The sequence below is a fragment of the Oculina patagonica genome, chromosome 12 (genome assembly GCF_052425735.1).
Source record: "Oculina patagonica isolate OP01 chromosome 12, crgOcupat, whole genome shotgun sequence".
NCBI classification, from domain to species: Eukaryota; Metazoa; Cnidaria; class Anthozoa; order Scleractinia; family Oculinidae; genus Oculina; species Oculina patagonica.
The window spans coordinates 21,186,184-21,203,010 of record NC_135769.1 but is presented as its reverse complement, the minus strand read 5'-3'; the positions used below and the strand labels follow the sequence as shown (position 1 = coordinate 21,203,010).

Sequence of the window (16,827 nt, the reverse complement as noted above, 5' to 3'; positions counted from 1 at the left end):
AATTTTAGGACCCTGGAAAAGTATTGTAAACATTTGTACGACAGTGATGCATGTGGTCGATAACATCTGGCACGTCACAAATCAGTTGCCACAAAGAAGAGAAACCCGGCTTTAAGTTTCTGAACTTTGCCAAAAAAGGTAACATGCACAGACACACTAAAACAGGTACTAAAAATGAAATTTCTTCTTCTTCTTCCACGTAACTCACGTCCTTCAATAGCAAGGCTGTGCTCTAGCGGTGCCCGGTCGCCTCAGGCGACTAACATTTGCTCTCGGGCGACCAGAAAATAAAACTGGTGGCCCGGCCGGGCACGGCTGGCCCTCTTGTTCGCTGTTCCACACTGTAGTATAGCAGGAAATTGACTGTAAAATTATGTTTTTGCAGATTGATTATGTTTTTCGCGGGAAAATAGCCTTCCACACATTACGGAGTCAAATGTTTACGCTTGCCGGCGCTGTCAAGTTCGTTCCACATGATTTAACACAAGCTTGACTTTGCACGTGACGGACCGCACGAACATTTTAAAAAATATAATAATATGGGTTGAAAATCTTGATTTTTTCTTCGAGATGGTTTAGTTCCCATTTATTTTGGTATATCAATAGTTTTCGTAAGGGCAGTGAGTTAGTGTTAGCATGAAATGAAATTCTTCGCACATGCAAATTTCTGCGTCTGGAGATGTTTACAAAGGAATAGATTAATTTAGCGACGACTTGTTGCACTCTAATTAAAGCAAATCTCGATAAAATGTTGTTGTCATTCAGCTTAATGGAATTTATTTGTTTTACAACTTGATTTACTGTGGTAATTTCAAATGAAATTTCTAACGATATTTAATAGAACTTTGGAGATATTTACGCTAATAAAGGAATTTTCGTTGGATATCACAAGTTTGTCAAAATGCGGTGGCCGCTAAAAATAGTAACAATCACTTCGCCGTGTGTGAAATTAAACCCTTGTGAACTGTTAAAAAGATTTTAAATGTAAGATTGTTGGCAGTTCCATAAATTTCTGCATGTTTAAATCAGTCCGTTTCTTTATCAATTGCATGGCTCAGATTATCATTCAAATGACGGTTCTTTCAGCCGTCACAAGAATAGAAACTCAACCTATTTATAATAAATGTTCTTTCTTAAATTCTTGCGACTTTCTTATTTTTTTTAAACTCTCGACAAATAAACCGATCGATGAAACAAGAAAAGCTTGCAATTAATGATTTTAGCCCTAACTTCTCTGGCGTTCTTTTATGAAACTAGATAAAGTAAGAATTAATTTTTTACGAAAAGGTAGAAATTCTAACGTTTTGGCGCGAAAATTTCGATGGGTTTCATATGACAGGCATACTGGAATTCACACTTTTTTGACTCACGATTCACAAAGCCGCTACAGTAAAACTACAGTCGTGTAAATCGTCAACCATGCTGTTGTATGCCCTGAAATTTGCAAGTTCGTCATTAAGATTTACTTATCAGATTTACTAATTAATTTCAGTGGCAGTGAACACTAAATTTTTATTTACGTCTGATACATTTAGAGTTTAAGGCTGTGGAATGACAGTTTCGTTTTTGATACTTATAAGATAATGTATTTGCTTGCTTAAGTAACAAAGAACTTCTGATTGTTGAACTACATATTTGTATGCCATGAAATTTGCAATTTAGTCAATTTTAATGAAAAAAAAAATGAGACCTGCAACTTGTTTAGGGTTAGACCATAATGTCATCATTCGAAATAAAACCTCTTACAAACTCTCTGTATTAGGTCTGTATTGACAAAAACAATAGAATAGTGAGTGTGAATAGTGAGTGTGCTGTGAAATAAAATCAACAACAAATCTTAATTGGTTGTATGATTTAAATTTATTGTAAATTAATTATTAACTTATTAAACCATGATAATATTAATAAATTAATTAATTGAATAATTAATAAATTGAATAATTAATTAGTTTGGGCGACCAACCCAAAGGGCTGGGCACCCTACCTGGCAGGGTTGGGAGCCCGAAGGGCTCCCAGAAAATTTCCTTAGAGCACAGCCTTGTAATAGTGAAGATTCTCGTGAGTATTAAAATAAATAACTACTTAACAAAATAAATAAATACTATTCAAATTAAAGAAAGGCTTAAATGATATGAATAAAAAATAGATACAAAAAAAAAGTCAAAGTCAGCATCGTTTGCTTAGCGCTTGGTCAGACGGCAGGCATTTCTTAAACGCCGTCAAGTTTGGTGCATTAACTGTTTCATTGGCCAGGCTGTTCCATTCTCGTATCGTTCTCGGGAAAAATGAGTACATGTGGTAGTCCATCTTTAAGCAAGGAATTTTGTACGCATTTGAATTTACGTGCCGCGATCTCCTTTGAAGTGGCGTCATGAACTCTTGGGCGTCCATGGCAATCAAGCCTTCATGAATTTTATACATCATGCAGAGTTTAGGGCTAAAATGATTGTTCGTAGGTCTTCGATAACCAGGCGATCGGGACGATCATATGAGAACCTCCTATGGGCTATAACAGTGTATATGCCCTGCAGGCAGTCAGCGGAGCAAGTCTAAAATTAGGCTTTTGTCAGAAAACACCTTTGTAAAAGAAATGAAAGGTCGAGGGATATCTACAATAACAGCTGAAGGGAAAAAAAGTGCCACTACGTAATCAAACTCATGAGAGCTTTTAAGGGCCAAAATTTTCGACTTTCCCATAATATTTCTCGACTAACATTTTCGGTTCGAACGAGATTTTGTCAAGGGTTTTTTTTATCTTTAAGGTTTTAGATTTACCTCATCCGCCCCTTTTTCCCTATCCCAAAAAAAATCCTGGGATGTCAAGAATCTGTTGCCACAAAGAAGAGAAATTTTTAAGTTTCTGAACATTACCAAAAAAGGTAACATACATAGACACACTAAAAATGAAATTTAACAGTGAAGTCTAAAATTAGGCTTTCGTCAGAAAACACCTTCATAAAAGAAATGAAAGGAAGAGGAACATCTACAATAAAAACAGCTGAAGGAAAAAAAAATATATGTAAATAGATCATCTTTTAGACTAGTTTTCGCGTTTCATATTCTGTAAAGTTTTATCTAATTCAGCTTCTCAGCTGTAAACTTTAAAACTTCAATAAACTAGCTATCTATCTATCACTACGTAATCAAACTCGTGAGAGCTCCTAAGGGCCAAAATGTTCGACTTTCCCATAACATTTCTCGGCTAACATTTTCGGCTGGAACGAGATTTTTTTCAAGGTGTTTTTTATCCTCGCATCTTTATATGTTTTGTTCATTTTAGCAACTTGCCAGCCGGAAACCCGTCTGCTACACCATTCCAGACTCGTTCTCAGCCCTTACTTATTCGTTCTTAAAGGTGATGAAAGACTGGGGAGAAAATGATCTTGTCAAATTTACTATAGATAAAGGTGGGCAGTTTCTACCCCCTCCCCTTTCTCACCAAATCGCTCTTTTTGAATGCGCTTACAAAAATTGCTTTCTCTAGTGTCAACTATTTTTTTAAAGTAGTTTTCTAAAATATTAAACATACCGAGAAAAGCGTTACTAATTAATTCCATGTAAGTGGATGTGCCGGTTTAGTTTGACACGGTCTAACTGACAAATGGATACATACTATCTACATTTTACAAATTTTGTCCAATCGGAAACCTCGACCCGTGCCTAGCGGGGAGGGGTGGTGGGAATTTGGCCTTTGTTGGCTGGCTGAGAGTAGATACCAAAAGACATTGCTATCAGCCTCACTATAAGATGTGTTGTTGTTATTTTTGCAGTCTGGCATCAAGCCTGAATTCAGAGCATTGAAATAGCAATCGGATGGAACAAGTGCCAGCAGTTGAGGTGTGTTGGCATGAGATTGATAAGATAACAGAAATCAGTGTTGTTTGAGAATAAGAACTTCCTCTTATTCTTGTTTAAAATGCTACATAATTACAACAATGTCTTTTCTGCCGCGATACAGTTTAGAAAAAAAGCTACTTTTCGAGACAAAAGTCCTTGGGACACATAAGCAGAATAGTGCCAATTGACAAATATTTTCGAGTTAAGAAGTCATCGTTTAATTTTCATAATATTGTCGCACAGTTATCAACTAACACTGCATTGGAGGCTGGGAGGGGAAGATAAAAACAACACCCATTTTTCGTCAAAACGGTGAAGTGTCCAAAGTCCTTGTCTTGAATTGTATATATAGAAACCTGAAATATCAACTATACGCTACTCCAGCGCACCCTTTTCCCCTCAGATTTTATCAGTACGATATTTGCCAAGTATATGAAATTTTACAGATAATAGAAATCAATGATGGATGTTTTTGGCATCGGATACCCGTACAAACATTACGCGTCACCTTGTTTACCCAACATAAAATGGCTGCCAAAACGCTGTGAATAGGTATCAGTATTACGGCTTTGAGCTCTTGATCTAAACGGATCAGGTGACCAGACCAATACTTAACAATAAGTCCACATATAAGCGCGAGTGGAATAATTGTTTTGTTAAAAATGCTCAAATAATTTCAATATTTGAGCTCCTCAGCTGTTTTCGTTCGACGCGTATCGGCTATGAGCTCATCGTCCATTGCCTGTTAACCAATCAAGACTCGGGAATTGCAAAATACTATTGCTAGTTTTTAATAAATGAAGATATCCAATGTTATATTCAACAAATTGCACGATGTCCATATATGGTCAGGAAGCCCTTGTTATCTATCAATCGTACAAAATAGATATCCTGCGATATACGTAGTTTGCACAAATTCGTTCCACGTGTTGTAAAGAGCGCTTTATAACCACCATTTATCTAACTGTAAATTGCCCTTCGTTGACAATTTGTTAACTACTGAAAACAATTATCCTGCTCATCTTGTGGAATATCATCTGATTTTAGCAAGGAACCAGGCGACATTCCTCTCGCTTTCGCAGGACATAACTGTGAAATATCCTCCGTGAAGTGCGGTAATATCATCTACTCCTTATGCGGGATATTAGCTCCTACAATTGACCTGCTCCCAACGTATCAAGGCTTTTATAGCTCAGTTAGAAAAGCAATGCACCGGTATCGCGGAAGTCATCATGAGTTACAATTTTCACTGTGAGTTCATTTCGCAGTTCTCATGTCATCCTCGGAGACCCAGGGGCAGTTAGTGGGGGCGGGGGAAAGTCTACACGGGTGAAAAAAAAAATCGGCCAAGACCCGTGTAGACTTTCCCCCGCCCCCACTAACTGCCCTGGGTCTCCGAGGATGTTCTCATGTATGTCCTTCTCATATTAATTACGTCACGGATATTTTTCTTCGCACATTATCTGCCATTTACGTCAGAGCTAACAGTTTTCACTGTTCGCTTCTCGCGAATGAGCTCATATACCATTGACCACAAATATCGGTAACCCGTACGCGTCAACGAAAACAGCTTTGGAGCTAAATTATTGCAATTCTTTTGGGTTTTTTAATAAAAAAAAATATTCAACTCGCGCTAGTTGGATATGAGATAGATATAGCCAACTCATATCTAACGCGCGCTCATGGAATAATTGTTAATCAGCATAACCCAGTCTCCGACTATTAGTGGATTAGACAAACTCACAATCTGGTTGGCTACGCAAGGGCGGTCTAAATGATCAGAAATCAATCATATCAATTATTGATTGATTTCGGATCACGCCGGGAAAAATTGTATATTGAAAAAGAAAAAGAAAAGAAAACCGATGACTGAGAGAATATTCTCGTCACGCGCGCACGATTTCACACTGACGTTCCCTCTAATTCTACGTAAAAGGGTCAATGTAATTTAAAAAAACAAAACAAATCGACCACATTTTTCCATGGTGTACTACACTAAATGACGCCATAAAATCTCCAAAACTTTGCAGTGAAACCACTCGGTTCGCATGAAAGAACTTGGTCAATTTGTTAAATGGCGTGCAAATGGTTCGATTAATACTTACCAGCTCACCTGCGGTTGAAGGTACGCTAGCTGAAGAAAACACGATCTTTAGACTACACAACACACTGCTCCTATCCCAACCTGGCTAGCGACTGACGAGCTGCCACAGACTAATAATGATTTATGTATTGTCATTTGTGTATTTCTGTTAAGTATATTTCCCGCCAGAATTTAATAACAATGAAAATACAATTCATGCGCTAATTCCATAAAAAATGATCAAAAGCGCATAACTTAATTTAAGGTCTCTTTCAGGGTCGTAAGCGAAAAAAAATAGAAATATATGTTTCAAGATGTTTTAAAATGGTATCTTTTAGGATCAAAAAAGGTTGAGACACGCCCAGATTGGTCTCCTTTGGGGGTTTAATTCAAAATTTCCGACGAGCCTCCCCGTCTGTTTCATATTGGATTTCCCCTTGGTGGAACACTTCCCTCTTTAAGCTTGTGGCCCCACGAAGAAGACTCCGTGGTTTGCTTGGGTGCCCATTTGTAGAGCTGTTCGCCATCTACCAAGAACAGTTATCTTCGGATGTATCTTCAGTTTAGCCCTTATTATATGATCTATTTTAAACCCATTCCAAAAGAGAAAAGAGAGCTGACAACAGTTCAAACTCTTGCTCTCGTTTGGCATAAAACTCTCGTGCACTTAGATCTCTGCTGTTGAGTCGGCGACAGTTTTCTCTCAGACCGTTTAGCTTATCACAAAGAGTTTATACAAACTCTCGTGCAAATTTTTTTCTTCAGCTCTCGTTGGCTCTCGTACTCTACACATTAAATCACTATTTGTAACTTGATTCGCCCTGCGCCACCTCTTTTCATATACACCTTTTTTTCTATAAGAATTTTGTTTTTCCGGTCCAGGCTGAATATACCTATTTTTCTGCCGATTTTAGGCTTAAAATATTCTTGTGAATATTCTTAGATTATAGCGTATGATATTTTCGTTAAGAATGTATTGGGGTATCAGTTATAAGTGTTTGGTGTATAACTTCTTGCAGAAAAGTTATTAGCATCAAGCATACGGCTATTGCTGCTTTTGTTGGTTTTTTTGGCTAGTTTTGCCCAAAGAAAAGGGACAAATTTTATACTGTTTAGTTGAAAACTTATATTTGTATTCTATTTACAAATTTTCAAACAAAAAATTATATTCTTTTCGAAATTTCAGCCTCGGGTTTATTCTAAAAATATTATTAAAATTTTATTCTTATAGAAAAAAAAAGAGTGTAATATATCTTTCAATCTTTTAGCTTTTTCCGCATGTCCGCCATTCATGACTTTGGTTCATATCCGTTGTGTTATGCAAGAAGTTTTGTTGTGCATGACCGTAACACGAGAAAGAAGAACAGTTTGAATATCCCAGGCAGGAAAGTCATCTTTTGTAGCAACTTTTATGCGCATGCCAGTCTTAAGACACTTCATTTTGTAGGGAAATCATGAAGTTTAGCCGGTGATTCACCCCAAAACACCCACCAAAGATCCAGCATGTGCTGGGTCTTATTGATAGCACGATTAATGCCTTCAGTAGGTCAAAAAAGGTTATGATGACATACTCACTGTGAAAGGATAGCATAACCGTTAAATACAGTTCTACATTGTGCTAGATTTAAACTGATTTTGCGGAGTCGCGATACTTTTCAGTAGCTGCTTATTTCCTAACTGTTATAAGGAAGATAACCAGCCGAAAAAAATCCAAGATTCCGTAGGTTTTTAACTTGGACAAAATCGTTATGTACGTGTAGATTTTTTTTTACGTTTATTACAATCACAAACATTACTAAATGACGTTGCTTACAATATATAATCGGGGGTGGAAGAGGAATTATTGGGAACTGACTTATTCATTATTCCTTCACATTTTTCACGACTTATTCATTATTCATTTTCAGACTTTTCTTGTTATTCATTATTCCCTATTGCCTAAATTAAGTGATTGTTCATTTTGTATGGGATGGGGGTGGAATTTGATCGACAGTGCCTGAAAAATGCATTTGCCTTCCTTCGTCATCAGATATTTGTACCCTGCCCCCCTTCGTAATCTTAATATTTTTATGACCCCCCTCCCCCCCAAAAAATGACACGTATCAAGCTAAATTTCGAATATCAGACAATATTGTAGTTTAAAGTGATAACAAAAAAATGTACATAGCGTATTGATGGGACTTAATTGTTACTGTGTCGATTACTGTGAGTCAGTTTTAATTGTTGGCAACCAGAAAGTTAGTGGGATGGACTTGATGCTGCTTGTTACATAACAAAGAAGGGGGGTACGGGGGCATGCTCCCCCGGGGAAAATTTTCGTTTTTTGAACCCCAGACACGCTATTTTAGGCATTCTGGTAGAAGTTTTGCACTATTTTAAATGCACATCATACAACACTTAAAGGTAATTATTTTGAGTGTCTCACCCTCTCTTTGGCCTGAAGATAAGAAGATAATGTTTGAGCACGGTGAATAACCATTATTCATTATTCCTTTACTGGAAATGACTTATTCATTATTCCAAGCATTGAACCTTAAATATTCCTTATTCATTTTCTGTTTTAGCCCGTTATTCATTATTCATTATTCCCCTTCCACCCCCCGAATATAACTTGCCGAGTATAGTACTTTCACTTCCCTACATTACATTTCATTATACAGTATATTACAATTGCAGAAACAGTTACAGACCTTGATATTGCAGTATTGTACACGCAATTTTGCAAAAAAAATAAATAATCTTTTTTTATACGTGTACCGTATTTTCTCGATTAAACGCCGGGCCCCGAATAAACGCCGGGTCTCCGAGGTGGAGTGGTAAGTAAGCCTTCCAGGCATTTATTCGAGGTGAAATATGCCTTAGGTATGATGGCAAATTACATTCGTGTCAAAAATAATGATTTAAAACCCTTGTTTAATAAACATTTTGCTTCAATAACCTGCACCATTCAAATAAACGCCGGATCCATGGAGCCAAGTTTGAAATAAACGCCGGGGGCGTTTATTTAAGAAAATACGTTATATCTAGCCTTTGCTAGGGCCATCTAAATACCCATTTGGTTTCCAAGTACCGATAACTCAACTGAGCTCGAAGCCTACTTTGACATGGACCGGTGCCAATTTTAAAATAGGGTAGGTTTGCGCATTTTGTAACTTGACGTTCATAATCCGTCCTAATGTTTCCCAACCTTAACCATTCTTGTTTCTTAATAAATCGTTTTATTTAATGTCACTTTTTGGGTGTTTATCTACTTTAGATGGGTTTCCTCTAATTGAACATTACATAAATTTTATGCATGGGAGATTTCATTAGTTCACAACTGCTAAAACGTATCGTTTCAGCTTCTTTCGCTTTCCGTGTATTTTCTTGGCTAACACCGTAATTGCAGTAAGCTTTTCATTCTAAAAGGAGTTAATTTCTGAATGAACAAAAGCAAAAAAATCATAAGTAATTAAAAGCATCAAACCGACACTTTGTCAAGAATGAGATGAAAGTAAATCCGGATTCTTCCTTATTTGTATGGCAGTTGTAAGATTAATGTTTCAGTTCGGCTATTCAGCATACTGTATAGAGTTGGCAATTTGGACCAAGGTGTTTAATTCTGAAATATAATGGAGCAAGTCTTTATGACCGGATAAGCGCATTTACTTACTTATGCTTTTTTTGCCATCATTAATTTTACAATCGTGACTTCCTGTGATATTCTATATTCGTTGTGCGTAGATCTGCGTAAATATTGTGAATTTAAAATCAGTGACTATTAAATTGAAACTGTCACAAAACGTGCTATTCTACAGGCGCGTTCAATTTAATTAAAGTTATCTTGGTATGCAACCTTATTTTTTGTTCTTTAAAACAGCAAAGTCTTTATTGAAGCTTTAGCCTTATCTACACAAAACTAATGAAATAGAATTAGTGAAGTTACTTCATGGTTTCGGCAGGTGACGCGTTTAATTTATGCTTTCGATCAGTTCTCGATGGCTAAGTGGGCAGGTTGGTTGAAACGCCATCAATCATATTGGTCATTATACGTGACCGTTTTAGAGGTTCGAACTCCGTTTCAGTTCATAAATTGAAGGACGATTTCTCCGAGATAGAAAGACCTGCTTAAAAGCCGTAAAAGCAACAGTGGTTTTCATTTTCGGTTTACAATTGCGTTCCAGCTCAAGAACCTTTCAATATTCATTCTGGTGATGAAGTGTTTATCGAACGCAAGACCGATTCACTGATCAGTCCGCAAGATACGAAAGAAACCTTCCACTTGAAAGCGCGATTTTCAAGTTTGGGCCGATTTTTTTCTCGGTCGGAATGACAAACGCAACTCTCCGCAACACGACGAACAGTCTTCTCTGTCCAAGTTTACCGATAGAGGTCAAAAGCGTCCCTTACACACCAACTGCTTTGGCGCAGACCGTAACCCTAATAACATGCATTGTAAACGGAATTTCTTGTCCCGTGGCAATATTGGAGAACCTTTTGGTCTTCGTGGTAGTTTTAAGGAAACGCAGTTTACGAACGGTCTTCAATACCTCTGTTCTGTGTCTGGCATTCACCGATCTTCTAATTGCCATGTTTATTCAGCCCGCCTTCATCGCTTATCAGACCGGGAAGTATATAAGCAGCACATACGCGTGCGTTCCGTATTTCATAAAGACTGTGTTTGAGTTCTGGTGCGTGGGTTTGACATTGGTTACTCTAGCGCTCATAACACTGGAAAGATATTTTGCGGTGTTCAAGCCGTTTCTGTACCGAGGATCTGTGACGCAGTTACGAGTGATGTTGGTGATTTTCAGTGGGTGGCTGTTGTGGACCGTGTTTAGCTTCATTCTGCGATTTTCTGCGTTTGGAATGAATCTGAAAGCTTATTCAGTTCTATCTTCTATCTTGATTACATTTACATTACTGGAAACTATATTTGTCTACATTAAATTGTACAAAGCTACAAGAATCAAAGACCGCACAGTCAGTCAAGCCAGTAACACTACAGATCAAGACCAAAACTGCGCTATCGATGACCTAGAAACTAAAGCGACCAAAACAATATTAATCATCACTGGAGCGTTCTTTATCTGTTTCATTCCAACATTATGCGCATCTATTGTGCACCAGGCCGCCGCGGTGCAGGATGACGTCATGTTACACGTCATCTATCCGTTGGCTGAGTGTGCGCTGTTTCTAACAGCACTAATTAACCCCGCTATTTATGTGTTGAGAAATGCTTCTGTCAGGAGCAGTTTAAAAGAGCTTACGAAGTTCACGAGCAACTAAAATGGAAGCAGTAGAGTTGAGATACTAAAGAAGGTTGCTTTTGCCATGCGTTACAACTGGTTGGGGGAATCTTCGTTTCACTGAAGTGCAATAATAACTCAACAAATATTATACTAGAGCTAGCATCTGCGGGCACGTCTTGCCGGAAACATTCACAAAGAACATGAGCCCTAAAATAAGGGCAGTCTAGATGTTACTAGATGCTGGATGCTAGTCCATCGCAGGGTTACCCTAATAATAATAATTTTATTTCCGAGTCAAAGTATTAAGCTATACATTAAGCTAATTGGGGACAGCGATCTACATCAAAATAATCTAAAATACTAAAACTATTTACAATGTGTGAATAATTATCAAAGAGAATTAATTGAAAAAGAACATTACGACGATGTACGCAATATTCATAAGTTATAAAGTTTGCAGCAACAGATGTTGTTGTCTATGTGACTTGAAAGGTCTACATAACGTACTTGTGCCTTGAATACTTTGAGGCTTGGTGATGTCCTGAGTTCACTTTTACTAAGTTTCGACCAAATAGTTGACCCTTGGTATCTTAGTGAATGCTTTCCGTGGGTTGAGAAAGGCACTATGAGAGTAAAGTGTCTTTCCGAAGAGCACAACGCAGTGACCCGGTCGGGGCACGAACCCGGATCGCTCAATCCGAAGGCCAGCACACTTACCATTAAGCTACCGTGCCTCCCACTTTATCGTGCAAACTATATCTTGCAAAACTTACTAGTCTAGGGGAGCAGGGATGGCGCAGTGGTGAGAGCGCTCGCCTCCCACCAATGTGGCCGAGGTTTGATTCCCGGACCCGGCGTCATATGCGGGTTAAGTTTGTTGTTGGTTCTCGTACTTGCTCTGAGGGTTTTACTCCGGGTTCTCCGGTTTTCCTCCCTCCACAAAGACTAACACTTCTTAATTCTAATTCAAGTCTGGAAACAGTGGACGAATAGCCACACCGTGGATGTGCCGCTGTAAATTTCTATTTTTTTTATTTTTTTATTGTCTTACACTGAGGACGTACAAATTCAGGAGGGACCATTCAAGGACCTCGCTTCCCAAGAAGAGTTTATTTTATCTAGTACGTTTACACAGTAAATGTAACTTTCCGTTGGAGTTTCCAATCCGAAAACTAGTTTTTCATCCCGTCCCGTTCCGGGCACGGATTTTGCTAAGCAACATGGCTTGGCCTTATGCTCGTGGTCCTCCGTTTGGATAAAAAGAATCGAAAACTGTTTGGAAGCTCACTTTCGCCACGTGCACAGGACATCAGCTTTTACTCTCCACCTTAATCAATAAATAACTTTATTAATTTAGACACAGAAATAATCTGTTTCACAGTTTTAAAATACCGTAGAGGGAAAAATTTCTGAATTCTGGTTGGTATAGCAGAGGGCATTTCGTTAATTCTTGTTAACCCAGAAGATTCTCAAAGATCGCTGAAAGAAAATCTCAGATTCCAAAGTTGACCCGAAGCCTTCCGAGGATTTCCGAAGATGACACAGATTTCAAATTTTCCAACTTATGGGAGGGTCAGCGAAATGCGCCGATAGAAACCTCGAGCCTTACTTTAATAACTGCTCCACTTCAAACCTCCATTCACCTCATTTCATATTATTTCTGCTGAGCTGTTGTCGGTAGCTCAACCTTCAGAATGAAAACGAAGAAGAGGGAAACGAGCAAAAACTGATGATGACAGGATTACGAAAAATCGAAGTTCGGCGCTTCTGTAATCACTGGAATACAAAAGGACTGTAATTTCGTGATTCCCAGTCATCCCCAGTGCTTCGCCTTATACGGTCAGATCAATTCCCAGTATCTTAAACTTTCTGTTTTTACTGCTAACTCGAACTTCCCGCTACCTCCTAGCGAAATGACCGGTGTCTAGGACTTTCTGATATTCTTAGTATCTAACTTTACACCATTTCAAAACCCTTCTATTCCGTACTTCCTGCGATTGTAAACTTCTCTCTCAAACTCCTAACTCCGGGGTCATTAGCTTTTCGAGTGTGGGCGAGTTTTCGTGAGCAACGCAACTTTGAACAGGACGACAGTTGGTAATCGAGGTTACAAGTCTGCCTTATACACCAAATGCTATGAGGCAGACCTTAACCCTAGGTAAAGAGGGGGGCGGGGAAACGGAGGGTGAGAACTTGTACAATTCTTAACCAAATTTTTAGCTAATAACTGTCCCCCTGTACTCAACAAGCAAATACTGAAGATGTGGCCACACCATGCAGGCTAGGCAAATCGTAATAATAATGGAATCGATGAAGGGATGTCAGCGAGACCGTCTTCGGTAAAGATGCGCAACACATGACAACATGTGTTGGGCGGGGAGGGGACGGGAAAGAGGGAAGGAGGAGGAGAAATCGATGGGGCTGTGCTGCAGTTCTTAACCCAGTTTCAGGCTAAGACAAGGCCGGCTTAAGTAATTTCCCACAGGGAACCGACAAACACTAACGATTAGGCTATTGCTCGCAAACTACAAATCATAGCTAGGGTATTACTGAAAGATTGTCTGCTAGGCCTTTGATAAAGATACACAACAACACATTGCGTGTACTATTTTGTTATATCAAAGGAATCCCAACTGAATAATGGTTTCCCTTAGATGTCGGAAAGCATGAAAAAGCTGAAGTTGCCAATATGTCATGTACGATTATGCCCTTGTAGCTAGTGTTCCAAGCTAGTGACCCAAACTTTGTATCACTAGTTACAATCGGGCTCACCAAAAGCACCGAGGTGTACAACAGAAGTCGTTTTTGACTGCATAGAACGAACATTGCACTCGGCTCTACCACAGTTGCGTCTTAATTCCTTTAAACTCCTACGCGCTTCTCTATTTCGCCAAAAGTAGATCATAGGATCCAGAACAGCGTTCATAAAAGCAGCTGCCTCAGCGAAAGGAATTATGCCATGGATTAGAACATCCTTTGGCATAAGCGACAGAGCTTGCACAATGTTTAAACAAAAAGAAGGTACAAAGCTTATCATTTGTACTCCGATGATCAAGCCCACTGTTTTGGACGACTTGCGAACCTGGTTTACTGCGGAAGGCTCATGCCCCGGAGGGCTAACTTGCACCACATTTCCACGTATTTCCTTGAATATTTTACAGTAAATAGCCAGGGTTGATAAGATGCTAGGTAGAAAGAAACATGTTGAGACAACAGTGCGAGTCACATGAGGGATACTTGGTCTGAAATTTAAGATTAACACCACTGCGGACCAGATGATCCAAAATGCGAGCACGACACAAAATACGCGGGTTTTTGTCACCGATTCCTCGTACCGAAACGGATAGAAAACTGCAAAGTATCGCTCAATACTGATCACCAGCAGAGTGAAGAAGGACAATCCGTGGCACCACCACATAAACAAATTGTAAACAAAAAAGAGAGAGCAGGAGTAGTCGCCTGTGATAAACTTGTTTACCAAGTAAACAACATTGGAAGTCTCCGCCATGACAATCACGCACAGATCTGTTGCTATGAGGCACAAAACTGAAGTATTGTAGACCGTTCGTAGCTGCGGTTTCCTCAAGACGGTGATGAAGACCAAGACATTCGCTGAAAACCCTGTTGGCCACATAATGCAGTTGAGGACAATTACGATCAACGTCGCCGTTTGCATTGCGTCCGTTGCGCGGTAAGGCACCGTGATGGAGTCGCCTATTTGAGGACAGAATTTGACGCTGGTATTTTCGAAGCTTAAATTCATTTCAAAGTCAGTAGCTTAAAACATTTTCACTCTAAATTTTTTTAAGCTCGTCTTTTTTGTGCGTCGATGTTCACTACTTATCTGATTATAAGACTTATAAGCGTTGAAGCCAAGACAAGAATTCATTAAGCTAGTGTTTGTGTAGTTGATTAAAGTTGTTAATTGCCAATGCAATATCGATTTTAGTAACGTAAATATACATTTTGAAAAAGTAAAATCGCAATTAAGAGATAATGCTTGAATAATATGGCTGATTCAAGAAAAAGATGGGCGAAATATTTTTAATGATCGGTTTTTCTGAAATAATTATAAACATGCTGAAAGGAATTCAGATCACCTCTTGAGATAAAGAGATTAATCTTTTTAGTCCTAAGCTGAAAATATTAAGTCAATGCCGGAATTATGGGCTTAACCATATTATGATCAAAACTTTATAAATAGCTGAGTTAGCGTATTGAATTGAAATAAATTCGAACAGCCCTTTTCTCAAGGTTTTAGCAAAAATTAAACTACTATATTTGTATAATTTTATCTCATCAGCCCTAATGGATTTGGGAAAACCTTTTAATTCTTGATAATTCACACGGTGTTTTGTAAACTAATTAAAATGAATGACAGGTTCTATACCCGAGCAAATTGCAATTTGTTAAGTGAAGACTTACGGCACCTTGAAAAATGAATTTCTAAAACTTCAATGGCAAAAGACTTTTTTCTGAAGAGGGGAGAGGTGTTAAGTTATTGTGATGAAGAAGAAAACATTATTTGTCAGTTGCCTAGGTAGCTTGGCGTGAATAACTAAAATCAACGAATACAACAGTGAACCATTAAGAAAGGCCACCTGATTAAACAGAGTTTTCAGTACTGTTAACATAAATTTTGACTCCCAAAGAACTCTCTTTTTCTTTTATATTTTGAAAAGGACCTAACCAACTCAGGCCTGTATTTTGCGGATTAATTTTTCAACATTATACATAAACACTACTGTCTACTAGACTGCAAAACAGTCGTATCTTTTGCGAACGCGCTTGGTCTTCGAACGAGAGCGAGAGGTCTGGAGCTTTTTCCAACGACTTTAGAGAAAAAACGACTGTTTTGCAGTCTAGCTGTCTACTGATAAGTGGTGGTTTTTATCAAAGTTCCAAAAACCGTTTTGTTGCTTGAAAAGCATTAGAAAATTAAAATGTTATAAAGCAGCCAGGAAGAAACATGATGTCCAAATTGTAGCTTTGTAGCGTTTTTCGTAACAGAGTTATTGCGAAAAAGTTTAACAGCCAATCAGATTTGGTCGTGTTTTTGGTGGGCTTTTAAAAATAAAAAGAAAGAGGGGAGAGTAGAGTTAAGTATAGTAAAGAAAAGTAAAGTAAGGAAATGTACAAGTGAAATAAAAGAGGAAATAACTATTTACTCTCATTATTTTCTTCCCGGTGCAATACGCGATAAGTCGAAATCTCAAAGTTATTGTTGGTATTTAACATACTAATTTCCAAGTCGGCACCGCATTCATAAAATAAACGACTGTGGAGCTCCGCTTTTAGGCTTGGCTTAATTTATATATTCAGGAGTTTTTTTTAGAGGTTTTGTCTGAGGAAAGGGGGTGGGGGGGGGGGGTGGGGGTGAATTACTCATTTTACACTGACTGAAGAGTACTTTGCTCTGGAGTTTCAAACCATAGTGCGCATCTAATAAAGTAAATCCACCCCTAGCTACGTATGACGTATGTTAACCCACAGGGGCCCAAGCTCACGCTGTAAGTATTGTTCCGCCTAATCTGCCTCTTTCATCCTTTCCGTACAGGATGTTATCTAAATAAATGGCCACGTATCCATTCAATTTGAAAGAAACATCATAAAAGACAGCAAGTAAGGAAAGTAACTAACCTTTCAGTACTAAGTGATATTTAATAATAATAATAT

At 38.4% G+C, this 16,827-nt stretch overlaps 2 protein-coding genes across 7 annotated transcripts in view; both read left to right on the top strand.

Annotated features, from left to right (window-relative positions):
- Window positions 1-16,827, top strand: part of LOC144633685 (neuropeptide Y receptor type 6-like) — a 43,736-nt gene that overhangs the window by 12,673 nt on the left and 14,236 nt on the right. For 2 of the 6 annotated variants that reach the window (XM_078492544.1, XM_078492539.1), the window contains exons 1-2: window positions 3,048-3,837; window positions 16,709-16,773. The gene's annotated coding sequence lies outside the window, so the exon portion shown is untranslated. Of the gene's footprint in view, window positions 1-3,047; window positions 3,867-16,708; window positions 16,774-16,827 lie in introns of those variants that run through there. The other 4 variants (XM_078492545.1, XM_078492540.1, XM_078492542.1 and 1 more) reach the window with 3 other exon arrangements.
- LOC144633682 (beta-2 adrenergic receptor-like) lies at window positions 9,891-11,732 on the top strand. The gene has a single exon (XM_078492537.1). The coding sequence runs from the start codon at window positions 10,229-10,231 to the stop codon at window positions 11,186-11,188; it is 960 nt and encodes a 319-aa protein (XP_078348663.1). The 5' UTR covers window positions 9,891-10,228; the 3' UTR covers window positions 11,189-11,732.